At 44.4% G+C, this 21,641-nt stretch overlaps 1 protein-coding gene across 7 annotated transcripts in view; it reads left to right on the top strand.

Moving 5' to 3' along the window:
- Positions 1–21,641, top strand: part of TLK1 (tousled like kinase 1) — an 877,117-nt gene that overhangs the window by 204,856 nt on the left and 650,620 nt on the right. For all 7 annotated transcript variants that reach the window (XM_086956115.1, XM_086956118.1, XM_086956116.1 and 4 more), the window contains one exon: positions 16,133–16,204. In XM_086956115.1, coding sequence (XP_086812241.1) covers positions 16,133–16,204 — 72 coding nt within the window. The remainder of the gene's footprint in view (positions 1–16,132; positions 16,205–21,641) is intronic.

The following is a 21,641-nucleotide window of genomic DNA, read 5'->3' as shown; positions in this document are numbered from 1 at the left end:
TTCACTAGGCAGGTAGTATTTGCAGAAGATTTACCAAGTCTGGGCTCCAAACTTCTTTATCACTCTGGATTGGCTGAGAATGGCGTGGTGCCTAGACCTTCAGCATCTCTCCATGTCTTACCCTCTGTCTTCCCCTCAAGACTGATCTGATCCCTCTCAATCAGAATGACTAGTTCTGCATCCCAAGCTCCAGAACCTCCACCTTCATGCCTAGGGGTTGAACAGAGCAAATTAGCACCATTCCTCTTACCAGCAGAGGAGGTGGGTTACCCTCTGTCTGCTAGTTGTCATTCCACAAAGCCGGTGTACTCTGTGTTAAATTTGCTCTTTCAGGTACAGTACTCTTCCAAAGGCAGTCCATTCAAACGGTGAGGTGTCTACAGGTAGAAGTATCCAATGGAAGAAAAATTTGTTATCACTGTTAACACTCTTTCTGACAAATATTTCTGCCTGCAGATTCCTTACATGTACATTCCTCTCCTCTAGAATAATCCCAAGCGTCTGATTGGATCTAGAAACATCAAAGCTCTCAAGTTGCGTGCCGGTGCGCTTGCTTGATATCTATGCCAAAAGGGACTTTGGATGACCTCCCCAAAGCCATATAGAGTCCACACAATTGTCATTTACACCATAACGTTACTTAGTATAGATACATATTATGGAAATTGCATAAACCTTGAAGGCAACTGGGATGTCATTTAACATGTCATGAGTAATGTAATAAGTGACACAAGTTAGTTAACTCAGTTGACTAGAACTTGTGAATGCCTATGTTAATTATTATATTTTTAAACTAGTTTGCTGCTAGGGTACCCCTCCCACCCCAGCACCCCTGAGTGCTAAGCCTTTTTGTGACTATTTGGGATAATTTGTGCTTAGGCCTCCATAACTTTTTGTTTTCCACATTAGCCAATCTCTACAAATTTGCATCCTTTTTTCCAACATCCTGGGAATTCTGAAGGTATCCAGGGTTTGTGGATTCCTCTGGAGGGGACTGAGAAGGGCAAAATATAGAACATTTTTGAGTTCTTTTATGGAAAAATAGGAAAAAGGTGTCTGCTGTGCTCAAGTCACCATTTTCCCACCTTTCAGGAACATGCCGAGACAATTTTTTTTTCTTTCAATTGTATTTTTTGTATTAATCAGTCTAGGCATTTTTCAAAGAGGTAGCCGATTTTTCCAAATTTTTGTGCTTTCAACTTACTTCCAGTGTGTGGTGGAAACCGCTGTGAAACCCATGGGTGATCTTGGCAAGCTGTAGCGTTCTGAAAAGTAGACACAATTACGAATTTAGCAAGAGATTATTAGTGTAATTGTTGAAATGGAAGTATTGAAAATAAGTAGGAATAAAGTCCATTTGTTACAACGTTTTCATTTGTAGCTTCCCGTCATGATGGTGGACTTTTACAAACGCAATATACCATTGAATTTGCTAGACCCTTCTGGTTTCGGGGAGATATATGGTTTGTGGGTTTTCCAAGACCTCGAGGTACCCAGAGCCAATAACTGAGCTGCTCCTTGCGATGGTTTTTAATGTATTTGGTAAATTATAAAGAGTGAAAAATAGGTATCGGGAAACCTATGTATTTCTAAAAACGAAATAGGCGCAAGATATGAAGTTTTAGAAGTAGTGGTTATTTGCACATCTCTGAATTTGTGACTAACCATACTAGCATGTGAATTAGAGGTCATTTCTCAATATGTCTTGGCTTATATTTGTAAGGCACAAATGCAGAGAAATACAATTGGTGATAACACTTGGTCTATCTACTAATCTGTGTTCCCCTAGTTCTCCCGATATAAATGGTATCTCACTTGTCTTTGTCTTTGCAATGCGCCTAGCTGTGAATTTTGGGCTGTAGCTCGGCCAGCAATTAGGAAATCTAGCAATCCTGTTTAAAACTAGACACCTGGGGGAATCCAGGGTGGGGTGACCCGCATGGCTCTCTCGGTTTTTGTACCCAGAAGCCCGTTGCAAACCTCAAACTTTGCCTAATGTTGTGCCCTTTCTTTGCATTTCTGTGATGTAAACTTATGGAATCAACAGGAATCCACAACATTTCTTCCATCCAGCATTCTCCCTCTAACCCAACAAAAACGCTGCCCCACTTGTGTGGCTGGGCCTAGTCCCCGCGACATGAACAGATCAAACCAAGGTCAATGAGTGAACCCTTTGCGAAGCCTCCCATTGATGTTAATTTGATCCGGTCATGTTGTGGGCACTAGGCATACGCCCACTACTGGGCAGCATTTTTACTGGTACAAGGGTTGAAATGCTGGGTGGTAGGAATTTTGTGGATTCCTTCTGATTCTGGAAAAATAAGTCTGATTAATTCAAGGAAAATGTGCAATTGTATTCCAATTTTGAGGATTCAGTCTATATACACCACCATCAATTTTTGTTTTAGCAAACAAAACTCAGACCAATTTGAAGGAGTTAAAAAACCACCATGACTACAAACAGTGTAAATACATTTCTCTCCATTTAACCTAGATTTCTGAAAAGCGATGTACAAAATGATCAAGGACCGGCTGAATCTTGAAGAGAAGTTCACAATCTGGGTGATGCTGTGGTAATGCTAAAGCATTATCAACAAAATACAGCACTTGAACCAAAAGAAAATACCAGTTACGACTCATGAATGCAAGAAATATAGCAGTTGCCATCCAGGTACTAGTAGACCAATATGAAGAAAGCGACGGATTCCTTATCAATCCCATCAAACCAGTTGAGCCCCAGAACTACTTCAACTCATCCAGATTCATGGGAGTCCACTGGGTAACTCTACAGTGTGGCTTAGGTCTAGCACTGTTGTCCCTCAAAATCTGTTCAGCATACAAATTAGTCTGGTCAGCAAACTTATTTAAAAATACATCGTCCATAAACAACTGCAAAAAATGTATATGCAAAAAGTTTTCAGTATTGATGCTACACCCTGCAGCACCACTAAAGGCAGGCAACACAGGCTGCACCATGTTTGGGGCAACTCAGTGTTCAGACTTCCAATGGGAAGCCTTTCAGCCCCAGATTCCTCTTGCACCATGTGAATATCGGTGTCCTCCTCTAAAAGAGGCAATTTCTCTGCACTGATAGTGGCTTCATCAGATGATTCCTCTCGGACAGAAAACTCACTGCCAGAATATTTAACTTCATCCTTTACCTCAGATACAGAAGCAGTCTTTGAGTTATGGTCCGAGAAAGATTCGAAAAGCTAACTAACAACCTGATGAGTCTTAAACCTGTGGTTAGCCATAATCCTTGCTAATAAAAGCAACACAACAAATAAGTCCACAATAACGCACACTGTGCAAAATGAATAATAAACTGTGGCTTTATCAAACAAAGTAAAACTATTGGCGTATAGTAATATAGAAAGTCAATGTACCAATCAGTGTTGGTAAAGCACAACTATTCACCTGTGAGGGTCTAAAGGCTGAATATGAATTACACCTACTCTGCACAGACAAAGTAAGCAGCAAAGAAGTCCCAATGGAATGGAAAGAAAAGAAAGCGCGTACTACATATCAAAGGGCAGTATAGAACGTGCACAAATCAATACTTGAAAGACCATGACACAAAAAGCTAAATATTCAAACATTTGTACAGCAGTCAAAACAAACAAAGTATACATACAGGGTAAGAATACACAGAGGAAAAGATTACAAAATAAGCTGCTTACTAACCACAACTCCACAAACTACATATCTGCCAAAGTTGCACCCACAAATAGGATTGACCACCAGAAAAAATAGGATCTAGAATTTAAACAAAAAACAAAATTAAAACACAAAAATAACAAAATATCAATCAAATGACACTGGTGGTCTTTTTTGCATTTGTCACAACTCTTTCTGGGGAATACCAGATTGAAGCAACCCTTATCCTAGAAGCAAATCCCCTATCACATACATAAACTTACCACCCACCCTGAGGCCCAATCCACTCAAGAGACTAAACCCCCAGAAATCTCCCCTCTACAGGGAGGGTGGAATGAAATGCAGAAATATTATGGCACTCAAGGAGAGCGATCCTTGCCGAAAGGTGTGCTACCATACAAACTCTCCGGTGTATAGTGGGCTTCCATCCCCGTGCCCCAAGAGGGCCGATCTGCCTAGAAATGCCGAATCTGTCTAAAGAGGTGGCAGAATAAAAATACAATAGGGTCCCCCAGGGTCACTCCACTTCAAAATACAACACCTGGTACCTAGTGAACTAGCTAGTTTTTAGGCCCCACCCAATTGGCCTAAAAACTGCCCATCTGCCCCCAGGGCAGAATACAAAAAAAAGTGCTACCGCGCCAAATAAAATTTCCTGTTGTCTAGTAGTGTTGTGACTTCAGTCTTTTTCCCACTGACCAATCGGCCTGGCTAGGGGCCTTGAACCACAATGCCTCTACTCTGTTTTCTACTTCGAGAATGCACCACTGGTGGTGAAACAGACCTAGTTCCAACACTATCTGCTTTATCACAAAATACCTCTGGTCTGTTCTCCAGCAGATGTGTAGTTTATGGTTATCTCCTCAGCACAACAACAGAGAGAGGCCTGCCTGGCACTTAAGTCCAAAAAGGCTCTTCGTCACCAAAGGGGCAGGCACTTAAAACCTCACAAGATGCATAGGCCATCTATGGAGAACACCCCTGATCTCTTTGGGCAAGAAACCCCTGGTGCCAAGGACATTGAGGAAGCTGGACATTCCTACCCACCAACTTGCGCCGGAGGCAAGGTTTGCCATTCGGACGCAGATTATGAACAATCCACCTCCATGATGAGACCACGCCATGGGCCGGGAGTATGGCAGAACCTCTAACCAGGATCAACAAAGTGTCTCGAGTCGAGGTAGAGCACCACCCTTGAAGGGGCTGGGTCATTGCACTGCCTTAGTTGAGCCTGTGCTCTGTCGCATCATGCTTCTGGCGAAGGTGGATGAAGCCCACAGTTCTGGCACCCGCTGTATCCATGTGCTCTTAACATTCCAGACCAACTGTTAATCCTCCCAGAACCATTAGCTCTGAAAGCCCTGAAAAGTTGGAGCATCAAATACTCGAATGTTCCAAGCATAGCTCAATGACCTACAGAACAGACTCTATCTACATCCTCTGACGGGAAAAATTGCGATCAAGCCACCACCTAAGGTGGTTCACATCCCACCACCTAAGAGGAAGCAGACATTCAAGGAGGACTTTGTTTCAGCGCCAGAACTGGCTTGCAAGCATAAAGAGGTGCAAGGACAAGGGTGCCAGTCTCACCCACTTCTCCCCTTCCACTCCTCCTCTACCTCTTCTTGCTTAATAAATATCTGTCCTGCAGTAACCCAATCCAAAAAGGGCATTTGTACAGTGATAGATATTTATGAAGCAAGAACTATTTCTGAGAAACGTGATGATTCTGTATAATAAAATCTAAACCCCCTCCTTCCAAAGAGAAAGCCCTAGGCTTGCGTGCCATCCAACAGGTGAAAACGTTTTGACTATGTTGAGATCAATTGTATATATTTCTCGGGACTTCAACACAAGATGTATCATCATGATGGAACAAAGAACGGAACAGCTCACACCTGTGACTATTCCATATGTGATAGTCTTGTACGATTTACAGAAGGCATCGTTAAGGCGCTGTTTAAGGGAAAATAAATGTAATTTCCTTTGAATAAACATTTTAACGAAAGACCTTCATTTCTGCCAATATGTCGCCTCTGCTTTAACCTGTTTTTGGTACTAACAGATCCAGTAGAGCTAAATATATTGGGGTGTTAAATATCTACCTACAGAAACAAGACTGAACATACCCTCTTCGCCTTTCGATTCTAGCACGCACAATCTTGTTTTGAACTCTTCATCATTGCATCCACATGACAGCGAAATATCTTCTGGAGGGTGGGCAATGTCCAAGCAGAGCTACTCAGCAGTTCACACCAGGAAATTTACAGATGGGAACCCAATCCTCCAGTACTAAACAGCTACTTCAGACACTATGGAACTCCACAGATAGACCTGTCTGCCACCCTGGAAAACGCGAAATGACCAAACTTTGCCTCCAGGTTTCCACACTCACAGTCCATGGGCAATGCGCTATGGATGAACTGGTCAGGGATATTTGCATACACTTTTCTGCCTCACGCGTTCCTTCCGCTGATGTGGTAGATGAGCGAAATATCGCAGACAGTCATCTTTTTGGGGCGCACATGGGCCAGGCAGCCTTGCTGCTCATATCTTCCCGAAATGGCTATTAGTCTCTACTAAAAGCTCCTCAACAGAGCAACCCCCTCCCCAAAAACCAAGGACCGATCAGACAGCCATACCTAAGCAGCTCAACATAGCGATTTGACACCTGAACTTCAAGAGTTTGGTTACCTATGCTTGCAGACCAACTACTCGAGCTTGCAATGCAGCAAAATGGAAAAGGTGTGTTTGCTACTCCATACTCAAACATATAGATCCACTGAATCATGCATTTCAGGACATTCTATGATCTTGCCTTTCACAGTGCGGGTTAGAATATACTTCCATTAGACTTCAATTAGCTGCCAATGCCACTTACATGTAGAGCTGAAAAAAGTCTTCTGCCTGGCCATCAAGGCTTTCATGGAGGGCTTCAAAGGTAGTTCCCCCAAGGGTGCCACCAACCCCTCAATGGAACCTGAACATAGTCCTTTATGAGACTCATCTGTCCCAATTGTGAGCCAATGCATTCCTGCCTTTTGCAGTTCTTCTCATGGTAGGGTGCATTCCTAATGGCTATAACCTCACTTGGACGTGTTAGTGAGCGGCGAGCACTCGCATTCAGGTTTGCAATGATAGAGTAGTATTTCAAACCAATCCAAAGTTCCTGCCCAAGGTTATTTCTCTTTCATCTCAACCAGACCATAGAACTCCCTATCTTTCTACAACCACAGTCCATGTATGAGAATGCCCTCTTCACTCTACATGTCAAGACAGTTGTCATGTACTACATTAATAGGACCAAGTCTTGTCGTAAGGCAGACCAGCTGTTTCTAGCTTTGAACAATCCTCAAAATGGTCACCCTGTTTCAAAAGCAGCAATTGCTAGATGGATAGTCTGGTATATTCAAACCTGCTACCTTTATGCCAAGATAATTCTACTCGTCAAGCAAGCTTTCTCCAGTATTAGGGGTGTCTTTCATAGATACACACTCTTGAATATTCCCCGTCGTCGAAGTGGGAGTCCCATGGTAAATAAAATAGCAATAATGCTAAATATATATAAATATATATAAATATATATGTACACATAATATATGATAAAGAAGAGGAAAAACATAATAGAAACCTCAAAAAACGATTCCTACATAGGAATGCATGGTAAAGAGAAAAACTATTTGCAATACATCAGTGTCATTATGTTAGTCCAAATTACAGCCAATCAGGCGCCAGCACCCTCTAGAACCTTCTCCTCAGAAGCTCAAGCCCCAGATTTTCTACCGCACGTCGTGTGAAGGAAGTCTCCCTGAGCTCTGCTCAGTTTTCACCTCTACTTTTCTAGTTCCAGTGTTTATCTCAACATGTCAAGTAAGAAGTCTTTATTTAGACCTTGCTCTTCTTGTGGGAAGCTGCGCCTTTTTGAAAAGGACCCCCACCAGAAGTGTATATACTGTTTATACCCTGATCATGACGCTGGCAGCTGCAAGTTCTGTAGAACTTTTTCTACTAAGACTCTGAAGGACAGAGAAGGCAGCCTTCCCATTTGGCTTCAACGTCTAAAGGACAAGACTTCAGTCCTGTCAGACGCAGAAAGTTTTCATTCTGGACTTTCTTCAGCAGCATCCAAGCGTGGTAGTTTACAGGATGTTCCATCTCCTTTCCTCGAGGTGTTTCCACGCCTCTTAAAGTTTCGCTGTCGACGGGAGCATCGACTAGCGCTCCGACGAGAACGGCATTTGCTGCATCCTCGACGGCGACGCTGACTACAACATCAGCTTTTTCCTCGTCGACAGCATCCACGTCGACGAGGGTTTCATTGCCTTCTAAGCCAGTTCCGTCGACGATTCTCATCTGTTCGTCGACTAAGAAGAAAGAATCCTAGTCAACGAAAGTCTCGAAGAAATCGTCGTCGGCGACTCCGTCGACCAAGATCTCGTCGACCAAGGACTCGTCGACTAAGACCTCATCGACCAAAGCCTTGTCGACGAAGACTCTGTCTACAGAGGTTCTACCAGCGTCGACGACCGTTCTGTCGACGGTTGCTTCGTCGATGACCTAGTCTCCAGCTGATCGCCCGTCGACGGTGACCCTGATGATGACTCCGTCGACGGCTATACCGTCGACGATGACTTCTCCAAAACTATCTTCATCGACGACCAAGTCAGTATCGTCGACGTTTACGACGACGGCACCGTCAACGGTGGCACCACTTTCCTTTGCCTCGCTGCCGGTAGTGCCTTTGAAGACTTCAGAATCCACTCATCGTCTCAATAAGGCTCCATGCCACCAGATCTCTGATCCAGAGCTGCAACCACCTTCTCCAATGTTTGCCACTACCTCTGAGCATGATACTGACTCAGAACAAGAAGGGGATACGTTTGTAGCGGCACAAAGTCCCTCTGACTTAATAATTAAATGTCACGATTCGGATTCTGACGAAGGTGACGGTGATCAACAATCTCAGTCTGAGGAACAGCTGGTCCAAGTCCCTATGGCTACCATTCCTTTAATCTCAAATCTCCAGCATATGCTGGATGATTACAACCGCCGTTTCCCAGGAACGCCAGAGTACACAGGCACCATCTCCGGCTCCCGTAGCACTGCCTCCACCATCTCTGCTGCCTGTGTTACCACCTACAACTTCGTCTCAGGTTCAGACGTCTATTAGAATCCTGACCGGTGTATCCGCAGGATGCGGATGATGAGGCGGTCCCAGAGCGTGAGGACGGAGAGGTCCCAGACAACTCGGATAATGACACAGGCGACCAAGATATGGCGGAATGGGACGATTATCGGGCACAGACGCCCTCGCCTCAGCCAGGGAACTCTGGAGATTCACCTCCGGTAGATATCGCCGGTTTCCATCTTTTAATGGATAAAGCAGCTCTGCGTTTCAAATTAGCAAGATCACAACGTGAGGAGGAATGTTTCCTTTATGATTTTAAAGATAAACCTTATAAGCAGACCCACACAATTCCTATCATCGATTTTGTGTGGAAGGAATTAAACTCATGACAGCTCCAAACTCCTTACCTGCTCAGATGCCGCGCCTTGAGAAAAAATACAAGGCCCCAACTGGTTCTCCGGCTTGCCTGCTTTCTCACCCCAAGCCGGACTCGGTAGTGACTCAGGCCGCACAGCGTCGAGCCCGGAACCCAGCGGCTCCAATCACAGCCCCTCCAGATAGAGAGGGTCGACGCCTGGATGCTATTGGCCGCAAGTTTTCAACGATGGCTTCCACATCTGTCAGGACAGCCAATGCCTTAGCCATCTTGGGACTTTATGACAGACAAATGTGGTCAGACATTTCAGATTTGATGGAACTCATACCTGATGCTTCCAAGGCTGTCGCTCAACAGATTCTTCGCCATGGTCCGAGAACGTCGGAAGAAATGATCGACTGCGCAGTCGATATTGCTAACACAGGTTTCCGTCTGCTTGCAAGTGCGGCTGCACACCGACGACAGGGTTGGTTAAAATCCACATCCTTCCGGCAGGAAGTCCAATCCAAAATACTGGATATGCCCTATGATGGGGAATCGCTATTCGGATCCCATATCGATGACGCCCTGTAATCAATTAAGAAAGACACCGATGCGGCAAAGTCTTTGGGCACGTTACAATTCCGGAAGCAGTCCTTTCGAGGTGCGCGCGGACGCTGCACTTCTTCCAACGTTCGAGGTGGGCAGCAATACCGCTCATACAATCAGAGCGGCCAACGTTACACGCCCAATCAACAATCTCGTCAGCAGCCCTCCAGGCCCTACAGAGGAAAGTCGTCTTACCGTGGATTCAACTCTAAGCGCCAATGACTTTTCTCACCCTCAAAGTGTTGGCGGTCGAATCTCTCTGTTTTATTCTCAGTGGTCCTCGATCACCTCGGACCGCTGGGTTTTGGACATTGTACGACGGGCTCATGCCCTAGAGTTTGTAGAGATTCCTCCTTGCACTCCACCTCGTGGCCCGCCTCCTCCACATCTCGAGGAGCTTTACCATCAGGTCCGTCTTCTTGTGTTAAAAGGTGCAGTCGAAGTGGTCCCGAAACATCAAAGAGGAGAGGGATTTTACTCTCGATTCTTCCTCATACTCAAGAAGACCGGAGATTGGCGACCCATTCTGGATTTGAGGGCTCTCAACCAGTTCCTAAAGTCCCAATCGTTCCGCATGCTGACGTTACTGGAAATCCTGCGTCTTCTATCCAGTGAGGATTTCATGACCACCATAGACCTTCAAGACACATACTTTCATGTCTCAATTATTCACCAACATCGCCAGTACTTGCGATTCAAGGTGGGGCCAATGCATTTTCAGTTCAAAGTTCTGCCCTTTGGGCTGCGATCAGCTCCTCGTGTGTTCACGAAGGTACTGGCCCCTGTGGTGGCTCACCTGCGTCTACAAGGCGTTCAAATCTTTCCATATTTGGACGATTGCCTTCTCAAGTCTCCATCCCACCATCAGCTATGTCAGGACACTCGCCTTTGCCAGCAGGTGTTTCAGTCTCTAGGGTTGACCATCAACGTCGAAAAGTCACAGTTTGCGCCTCCTGCAAACTAGATCCTTCTTGGGAGCGATACTAGACACGAAGCTCTCAAAAGCGTTCGTCTCGAACGAGCGACGCCAGAAAATCCTTCGTCTGGTCTCCCTCATTCGCAGTCCGTTTCTGTTCGAACGTTAAAATCATTCTTGGGAATGGCTTCATCTTGTATCGCACTGATCCCAAATTACAGGTTGCGCGCCCGTCCCATTCAGGAAGAACTGGACTTACAGTGGCGTCAGGTCTCCGGGTCCTTCAACGAACTTGTGGCAGTCACAACCCGCATGAAAAAGAGCTTGCTTTGGTGGGCACAACCTACAAACCTGGAAATGGGAACGTCCTTTCTCGTTCACGCACCAGATCTTACGCTGACGACGGATGCCTCCCTGGAGGTGTGGGGCGCTGATCTCCAGGGCCTATCCATCAAGGAAAAGTGGACTCCGCCCCAACGCAAGTGGCATATCAACAGGCTGGAGTTGATGGCGATCTTCCTAGCGCTCAAGTCATTCCTACCTGTAGTTCACGGAGAGTCAGTGCTAATCCAAACAGACAATACCACCAGTATGCACTACGTGAACAAACAGGGAGGAACCAAGTCTCCTCAACTGTCTCACTTGGCCCAGTCGATCTGGGATTGGGCTCTCCGCCACCAAATCACCTTGACAGCAGGTCCACTTCCTCAACACACGAATGGGAACTGCACCAGCCGACTCTGGATCTTGTTTTTCGCCAGTGGGGTCAACCAGATCTAGACCTCTTTGCAACACCGGAGAATCGGAAATGCCCGTCTTATGCAAGTTGGCATCCCCACCCCGGGTTGTGCAGGAATGCCCTTTTGATAGACTGGTGCGATCTATTCGCTTACGCTTTTCCGCCGATTCCACTAGTATTGTGGGTACTGTGGAAGATACGGAGACAGCCCTGCCACATCCTGTTGATCTCACCTCGTTGGCCCAGAGAGGCATGGTTTTTGGAACTGCTTCTGTTGTCCCAGTGCGAGCCCATTCCTCTGCGTCCTCGTCCAGACCTCCTATCAATGGACAGGGGCCTAATGTGCCATCCGGACCCGTCCACGCTGCAATTGTGGGCATGGAACCTGAGCACCTTGAATTCACAGATTTGAACTTATCTCAGGAATGCAGAGACATCCTGGCTCAGACTAGGGCTCCGTCTACCATCAAAACTTATAAACTCAAGTAAAAGAGATTCTGCCATTGGTATGTTGCATCCAATGTCCATCCCATCCATTCCACTCCAGAGCAACTTCTTCCATTCTTCTTAAGCCTCGCTCAGTCAGGACTCTCTCATTCTACCCTGTGAGTTTTCTTAGCTGCAATATCTTGTTTCCGACACGATGGCTCTTCCCTCTGTTCGTCAAGAATCATACGTCAATTCTCCAAAGGGCTCTTCCGCAAGTTCCCACCTGTTCGGCGCCCTCCTCCATCTTGGCACCTCAATGTTGTACTATCCCAACGTATGAAGTCACCATTTGAACCTATCCATAAAACTGATATCAAATTCCTCACCTTGAAGGTGGCGCTACATTTGGCTTTGACCTCATCTCGTCGCGTGAGCGACCTTCACGCTTTCACTATCAAGCCGCCTTATCTTCAGTTCAGGCCTAATGGAGTGGCCCTCCGCACCAACCCCTCTTTCCTACCTAAAGTATCTACGGACTTTCATTTGAATGAGCCTGTGTTCCTGAAAACTTTCTTTCCGGACCCAAAGTCTCCGGCGGAGCAGTGCTTGCATTCTTTGGACATCAAACGATGCCTTAAATTTTACATTGCCAGAACTGCCTCCTTCCGCAAGTCCGACCAGCTGTTCATTGCCTATGGACCTAAGGGGCATCCAGTTTCAAAGCCAACAATTGCTCGGTGGCTTTCCTCAGCCATTGCCTTCTGCCACCAACAAGCTGGTAAGCCATTGCAGTCTTCAGTGAGGGCTCATTCTACGAGGGCGATGTCTTCATCCACCGCCTTGTTTGCTGGTGTGCCTCTTCATCAGATTTGCCATGCAGCGACATGGTCCAGCAGGCACACTTTCACCAAGCATTACTATTTGGATGCCATCAATGAAGCTGATACCGCAGTGGGACAGGCAGTGCTAAGCCATCTTTTTCAATAAGGTGAGCCTCTGTCGTTCCCCCCCCCCCCCCCCCCCCCCCCCCCTCTCCTTGATGATTGACTGTGATTGCTATGATGTGTTACATGACTGTATTATTTCTAGTACTGTCTTAGTTTTTTCCATATATGTGCCTAGCAATCTCAGTTCTTGGAGGTTATTGCTTTCTATTCTATTCAAGCATGTGAATCTATGAAAGACACCCCTAATACTGGAGAAGAACAATTGTTACTTACCTGTAAACAGGTGGTTCTCCAGTATTGGTGTCTTTCATAGATTCACATGCGCCCCACCCTCCTCCACTCAGAGGCTCTCTTCTCCTCATACACTCTTGGTTACTTGTGCTGCGAAAATCTGAGGGCATGAGCTTCTGAGGAGAAGGTTCTAAAGGGTGCTAGCGCCTGATTGGCTGTAATGTGGACTAACATAATGACACTGATGTATTGCAAATAGTTTTTCTCTTTACCATGCATTCCTCTGTATTGTTTTTTGAGGTTTCTATTATGTTTTTCCTCTTCTTTATCATATATTATGTGTACATATATATTTATATATATTTAGCATTATTGCTATTTTATTTACCATGGGACTCCCACTTCGACGGGGAATATTCAAGCATGTGAATCTATGAAAGACACCAATACTGGAGAACCACCTGTTTACAGGTAAGTAACAATTGTTCTTATTGACAAATGTCATAAAAGCATAAAATACATAGAATTCATCTCAAAAATAAAAATGCATAAAATTCATAATACCTAGAATTCACAATATACTACAAAAGCAAAACATGGACGAATCACCCCTTGATCATTTTGCTCCTAATGGCCCAAGACCACCCAGGAACTTTGCCACCGCTATATAAACAGGAGAATTAGTACTGGTACAAATAATTCTAGCAGCAGCCATGCTACTCCTGGTACCTAGTAACTTACACGTTGGGCGCAACCAGACCAGGCGTGGGGCGGAATACGCAGGGCACCCAAATAGCATGTGTGTATGTTTCCATGGGGGCCAGACAACGGGGACAAGAAACTTTTCCACCATTTGACCACCTAGATGTGAATGCTCTAATTGGTAAACTACCAATTCTAAGCTGGAAATAGAGCTTTCTATCCAGTGTCTTGGTTATATCATCCCAGAATGTTTCTAGGGTAATCACATCCTTGAAATCAAGGAATATCCCTGTGAGCGAAAGTGGAGCAGTAGTCCTAAACATTTTTGAAGCTACCACCTCCCAATATATACCCTTTAGGGCCTTTTTCGGTGGAAATCTAGCATTAAGTGGATACTCCCATAACTCTTGCATTCCTACTTCTCCAAGAATCCCCCTGATGCCAGATAACCATTTGATTTTGTGAAAAGTGTCACATTTAATTATATCCATAAGTTCTGTGCAAATATTCTTAATTCAGGAGTTGACCATAAGCGCCTCCAGTATAATACTGGTCGCAAGTTAGCAATAAGTTCAATTGGCCTCATTCCTAAATCATAAAAAACAGGACACATAGGGGTACTCTGAGGTAGGATATTGATATTGCATAGGAACCTATTTTCAGATGCAGTCATTTTACCTAAATTCTCAAATCCCCAAATCTCTACGCCGTAAAGGACTGAACTAACCACCTTTGCGTCATAAATGCGAAGAGCAGGGGCAATTGGTTTGGTTAGGGACTTAGCATGCTCAGAGCTCAACGCTCCAGCCAGTTGGCGATGTTTAAGAGTTGCCAACTCAGCCTGTTGGTTCCATCGCAAATCATGTTGAATATTAACACCCAGGTAGCTAAATGTCTTTACTTGCTCCAGGGGTAATTCATTCATAAATATGCTGCCCTTGAAGGATTTGTGCTGATTTAAAAGTCATACATTTTGATTTTAAAACATTTACTTCAAAACCTCTGGTGGTGTAAAAATCTTCAAAAATACTGAACGCTTTTTGCAGTCCACTCGGGGTCTTTGCAATGATTAAACAATCAGCAGCGAACATTAAAATAGGTACTTTCGCACCTGCTAAAATTGGGGCATTTAAAATTAGCTTCAATCAGTAGTTTTGCCACGTCATTAATATATAGAGAAAACCTGGTAGGCGCTAGGACGCAGATAATTCTACCTTTAACCCTCCCACCCCCTAGGGCACACTCAGTACGAAAAAAAGGTGCTTTCATGGCTTTACCTGGAAACATCCCATTGGTAATATTTGTAAAGCAGCTCCTTGGTCTACCTCATACACATTTGCCATTCTCTGTTGTGTGGATTTCCTTGCTACACAGCGATCTGTAGTTAGCCAGAAGATCTAAGGACTCTGTTTCAGACATCTGCTCCATCCACATTGTAGCCGTCGTTTAAACTGAGAGACTGCTTTACAGTCTATGCAGAGCATATGTATCTACTACGATACATGCTACAAACTGAAAATGTTACTTACATTGTAATCATCTGGTCGTTGTGTGCAGTGCTTAAGATCCTTTAGAAGAATGAGCCCTTACGGTTGTCAATAAGAATTTCTTTGCACTGCACTTAAACATGAATTATGTCATTTTTGTCCTTTCGCCTCAATGAGGGAAAAGATGGATGTGAAACTGACATTTATATGCTAGGGTGCACGCCATGCTTTATGGCTTCAGTGACATTGGAATGACTTCGCCTTTGGGGTCTTCATTGAACCAGTGCCGCCTACCAGCATAGAGAATCTATGAAAAGTTTCTGGATCTAGTCTAGGACCTTGGATAGTCAAACAGCGAGGAATCTGCAGGTGGATAAAGAATCCACAAGAAGGGGTTTGTCAAGTGTAAGTAACTTTTTGAATTCTTAGTACATCAACATTTACCCCTTCCAAGTGAATTCTTTTTCCACAAATAGGATACCTAAAGAATAAATTGATGCCATTAAAATTTGTATACATTGTATGTCACAGCTCTGAGATCTGTAAGAAACCCTTGTGAAAGATTGCATGTAAAATTATGTAAATTGAGAAGAGGTATCTACCTGTGCAAATACTATTCATAATGTTTGACAAAAGTAGAAAATACGTGTTACTATGGTATGTGATCGTTCTTGCAGATTATCTGTTTTTGTTTAGTATGTTTTATGGGACTTACTTTGAAATATTCTGTAGCCTCAGTTTTGGTGTCCTGTTTTGGTTGAGCTGAATATGAAAATCTTTGAAAGTATACAAAAATGTGGTGCCCAATATTTACACCGGTCCCGATTTATTTTTTCAGACTCTTAAAATGTGTTTTGCAGTTGTGAGGTTTTTTAACTGCATTTATGATTAATTAAAAGTAATCTCCCACTTTACTTTTTTCTGCCAAACAGGCATCAACAAATAATGAAAGTTCCAATCACAGTTTTGGCAGCTTGGGATCCTTGAGTGACAAGGAATCGGAGGTATGTGTTGATGGCTTTAACGTTTTTAACTGCGAAATCAAAAACCTAGTTTTATGTTGGGTAAAGTTTTTTGGAAAAACTAAAGTGGTGGCACTATATTTCCAATCTGCTTAATATTTTACAAAGATGCTTCCTATTTTTTTGAATTTCCAGAAAGCACTTTTCATACAGAGTGCTTCGTTTCTTCCTTATGTCAGCCTCTTGAGCATTTTCTGAGAGCAGAAATAGTCCCTCATTTTGGTGAAAAGGGCATTCTCTGCTGTCTGGTCCTTAAGGATTGGCTGCTGAGACTTTAAGACCTGATAATGGTACAAAATCTTCAAAAGGTAATTAAGAAGAAAACCGTTTCAGTGTCATTTGTCCTTGTAAATGTAAGAAGATGTGACGGCAATGGAGTAAGGCCAACCAGAAAAGGGGAAACCCGTTATTTCTGACTTCAGGGTAATTTGTGGCTCTTCCTTTGTGTTAACCTGGAACACTCCATTTTAATTATCCAGTACATCAACTTTTTAAGTATACCCTAAATGACACTGAATATAAAGATAGATGTTTTGAGAATCGCATGAATTACTATAGACCTCAGTAATGTCCACTACCACTCAGACATGCTAAGGTCCACTCACATTATACAAAACTAAAATTACCACACACCTTCAACATCTGTTTTCATATCAGTGCAGCAAGTTTTGAAGTTCTCACTGGGAGTCGCCCAAAACATGATATAGGTCCTTGTACAGGAGTCTTTCATTTTATCTATACAGGGCAATTTTCATTGCCTTATTTCAACTCATCTGCCCAGTCTGGTCTCCTTTCTTCTTGGCTCAAATGTCTTGTATCTTCCTGTGCTAAACACCAAAATCCAAATTGGGCCGCTGCAAGAATGTAAGTGGCAAGTGTAAACAATGCATCTGAGATGGGGATGCCAAGAAGTCCTTATTTTACGAAAATACTTGGCTCTAAAAGCTTACTGGAAAGAAACTGCACTTACCATACCTATTTACGGAGTCTAAGCAAGGTTTGCAATTCATCTCTATTAAGGTATGTTTGGCTGCCATTTGTTGAAAATACCTTGTTGGAAGTCTGTTTAAAAGATCCATGGGATTCATGTCTTCATACATGCTCTGGATCGCTCTGTCTCTGACCTGACTCCTCTGGGAATGGGGAAGCATTGCTCCCAGAGTTATCAAAGGCATCCAGCACTTCCGTCCATAACCGAACTATCGGTCGAACCCCCTCATGCCTCCTTGCAGAGCGCCAGGTCCTCTGCTCGAGCCCAATCCTGACCGCCACCTCCCATCACGCCAGCACACGGACAACTTCCAAGTCATAGTAATTTGCTGCTTGGCCAACCCCAGGGCCAAATCCAGGAAACTGTTCCCCACTTTCTTGGAGACAGGATGGGGAAATAAACGCAACAAGCACACCTCTAACATGCATGGCACAACCTTGTGTCCCCACCCATCCACTGCACAACAGCAGTCCAGAACAGTTGTACATTCACACAGGACTACGTCATGTGGCAGAAATCTGCCTCCACCAGGGCGCTGCAGGGACAGCTCCCCCCCCCCCCCCCCCCCCACCCCCATATCACAATCCGCTTTTTGGGGGTAAGGTAGGTTATATTCCTGTAATTAAACTGGGTTGAACCGAGTGTTCTTAGATGTTTTCTGTGGGTAAGCCAGTATTTTTGCCGATTCCCAGTCTGGTACGTCCCTGGTTAGTATTTCCTCCTATTTCTGCCAGTGGTGTTGCAGGTTCTTCCGTGCCATCCCGTTAAGCGCGCCATATAGCCACCTAAGGAAATGCCTCTCATTTCCCAGAGCCTGTAATAGCTGCAGAACGGTGTGGGTCTGGTGTTTATCTCAACCCGCTGCACAGAGAGCCACAGCGGTCCGGGTCAATGCCTCAGGTGAGGAACTGTCCAGGAGGCAGGCTATGATTTGTTTCAAGGCCATTGTTAGTGCCTCTGGTGGTCCTTGTAGAGGTCACCAATCGTTACTAGATCCACCTCTGTCCATTTCGCCAATTGCTTTGACGTTTTCATACCAAGTGAAGAAAGGTGGGGGCACACATTAGAGTGCCATTAGAGGCAGGGAGGGTCATATAACGGGCAGCCCCGCATCTGCCAGAGGCAGCACCTCTAACATTGAAGTGCTGTGCCCAAGTTCATGTTATCGCCTCCCCTCTCAGACGTTTGCCATGGCAGACGGGCTAAAAGTGCTGCCTAGTTGTGCACTGTCCACATGAGGGACTAGCTCTGTCAAGTTCATGCCATTCAGCCGCAGCGTTATCCACTGGAGCGAAGCTACCATAAAATACAGCTCAAAGTTGGGCACTCCACCAGTCCTACTTCCAGGATAGGTTGCCGAAGTGTGTTTATGGATACCCTGTGTCTCCTACCGTCCCCAATAAGCTTCCTCAACAGTGAGTTTAAACGTTTCAACCACGAAACAGGAAGCCAAGCTTTAAGGTTAGTAAAGTAACAACTAGGGGAGCATGATCATCTTAGCTAAAGCTATTTGCACCATGCGAGGGAGGCAAAGCAAACTCACTATGAATGCATTTAATGTATGCATTTTTTATTTATAAATTTTTGGGGGGTTACATGAGGATGGCTAGACAAGACCTAAAAACAAATTGCCTCAAAGACCATGCTATACATGCTATACTTGACATGACTGGTGCTACTCCTGTAATTCTTAATGGGGCATGGTCAGTTACTCCCTCTTATTGATTCCTATAAAGGAACACTTATTCTCCTTTATTTTTTCCTTTTTTATATTGCTCATTTTGGTCCTTTTCATTTAATTTACCTTGTTTGGCAGATTTTGCTTATTTGGCTAGTTAGACATTTCACTGTCGGGGTTTCTATCCATTTCTATACATTTTATGACTTAATTGGCCAATAGGGCAGAAAAAGGGCCGCAAAAAATAACACAAACATGTTTGCTTCTAGTAGGCTTGTGTTCGGTGTCTAGTTCATTCCGGAATGGAATTGTATGCATCATCAAATCAATCTTTATTCAGTTGTGCAACTGAGTTCATATATAACATCATTGTAATACAGTACAGAATTTCCACACAAGAAATATATATATATATATATTTGACATTTTACTAATCACCTCAGCAAGTCATATACATGGCAGATAAAGTATCCATACTACAGTTCACACTGAAGACCTCCGTCAGCATGGCCATGATCTGACCATCAGTGGTACCTAAAGGGGGAAGTGTGAACCTCTACTTCCTTGGAGGGCCTAATTTAGACCATCAAGAATTGGGTTCAATTTCTCAATTTGTACAGTTTAAATTTTTAACAAACTCGACACAATCGATATTGCAGCCTTGCAATCGTTGTGGGTGAGTTTCCTGCTACCTACCGCTCTTTGCCATTAGAAATCAATTCAACATTGCCTCCTCCATGTAATTGTGGAGAAAAAAGCTCTGATAACTAAAGAAAAGTAAATTAAGGCTTAAGCTTGCTATATTGTAAAAATAAAGATTTGGGTAGCAGGAAACTCACTCCAGATCGTCGCAAAAGATGAAGGAACTAGGCACTAAGAATGATGGGAGTTTAGGGAGAGGGTGTCTATAAGGGCCCCCAAACGCTGGAAGGCCATTGTGGAAGAAACTAGCTGGTATAGGGCACCTAGCAGCACTGCCCCACAGTAGAAAGGCAAGTTTGGTGTTCCCTTAAGCTCTGTTCCCAGGGTGTACCACATGTAAAATGGAAGGGGGGAAGAGAGCAAGTCGTGTGCCCCCTCTCCTGGCCCGCCCACAGCACTCACCGATGTGCCACTTAGTTAGGGCCTCATCGTGGGTTCCTATGGTGGTCATCAGAAGCTGCCCCAACGTGCCAGTCGGTAGGGCGTAGAAGGAAAGTACAGCCGTTGTGCCCCCCGACTTCAGAAACTGGGCAGCAGCATTCATAACAAAGGTGCGGAGCATCGCACAGGCCTTACTCTTCTGTCGGCCACCTTGACGATGGCATTCAAAGTAAGGGATGGCCTGCCCGGCCCTCCTTGCAAACCTCTCCCTTTGCAGCGGCCCGCAAGGCGGTGCAGATTCCAGGTCTGGCCTGCACGGGCACCCTCCACGGGCCCTCAGGCCGCAAACAGGTGGCTCGAGGCAAGTCGCTCAGGTCTACACCTCTGTCAGTTTCATGCACGTGGCTGTGGGTGAAAAGGGGCTGCACCAGCTTCGGAGACTCTGCTTGTCTGTGGGTGCCAGGGAGCCGCAACAGCGACCGGAACAGCAATGGACGCAGGCCGGATCGAATAGGCCACGTCAGCACTACGGCTCTGCTTCGTCTCCCAACTCACTGGGCTAAAATAGTCTTGATAAACTGAGATAGGCACTGATTTGCGGAGCCTTACAGTGAGGCAACTTTATTCTACCTCATTTGGACCACCACTCACAAACTCCCATTCCCCCCCACCCGCCCTCCCCCCCAATACAATACATCATAATCTTCTATTTTCTTTAAAAAACTACTAAATGCAAAGATAAAAACATATTCAATATTTTGGACACCCAAATGGCCCAGTTCAACAATTAAGATCATAGTGTCCTGTGAATGTGTAAATGAAAAAATAAAAAATGCTCAAGATCTCCACAAGTAGGTCCCTATGACAAAAAAACCCAACTTATAGGCCTTCACCGTCGTATATTCATGAGCCTCAGCAATATATAAATAAATGTTACCAGGTGCAACATACAATTTACAAAAAAAAGAAAAGGTGGAGTGTAGATTGACTGGCAATCAAAAAGAGAATGGACACTAGTTTCTGCAAAAAACCAAATAGTTTTTTATCGAGAACCCTCATAGACTTCCTGGAATTGTATCGTAGCGGTATATCTTTTTTCCGCCCCGTCAGGAGTCATGGCATAGTCATCGGGTCAACGATTAACGTGCAGGATGCCTGCCTCACCAGAGGCTACTTCTGGTATTTACAGAAGTGTCCAGAAATGAAAAGTGGGTGGGAAAATATTAAAAATAATGACTTGATCAAAAATAGACTTTATTTACAAAAACAGGAGACTAATCACTATACTTAAAACCGTTGTGATATATCGGTAGTCGAGTTATTGAACTACCATATCGTTTTCAAAAAAGGTGTCGACATGTTTCAGCTCTCGGGGCCCTACAGGGTCAAGGGAGCTTTCGTCAGGACAATGACAAATAACAAACATACATGAAAGTACACACACTTGTTGTGTGGTTCGAATATTTGATGAAATGGAATTTCCAAGCTGTATTCAACAAAAAGGAAGAAGAAACCAACAATCAATTGTAAGTTGGTTTGTATGTGAGGTATGGCATTCTAGAGCACACATTATGTACAAAGCATGATTAATGCTATATAAGAAGAGGTAAAAAGGGAGAAACGACAGGTCTAAAATACGGGGAGTGGGAACCAGCCAAATGGCCGTT

The sequence above is a fragment of the Lissotriton vulgaris genome, chromosome 2_1, assembly GCF_964263255.1.
Source record: "Lissotriton vulgaris chromosome 2_1, aLisVul1.2, whole genome shotgun sequence".
Taxonomy (NCBI): Eukaryota; Metazoa; Chordata; class Amphibia; order Caudata; family Salamandridae; genus Lissotriton; species Lissotriton vulgaris.
Note: the sequence above shows the minus strand (reverse complement) of the source record. Positions and strands in the feature narration are given on the sequence as shown.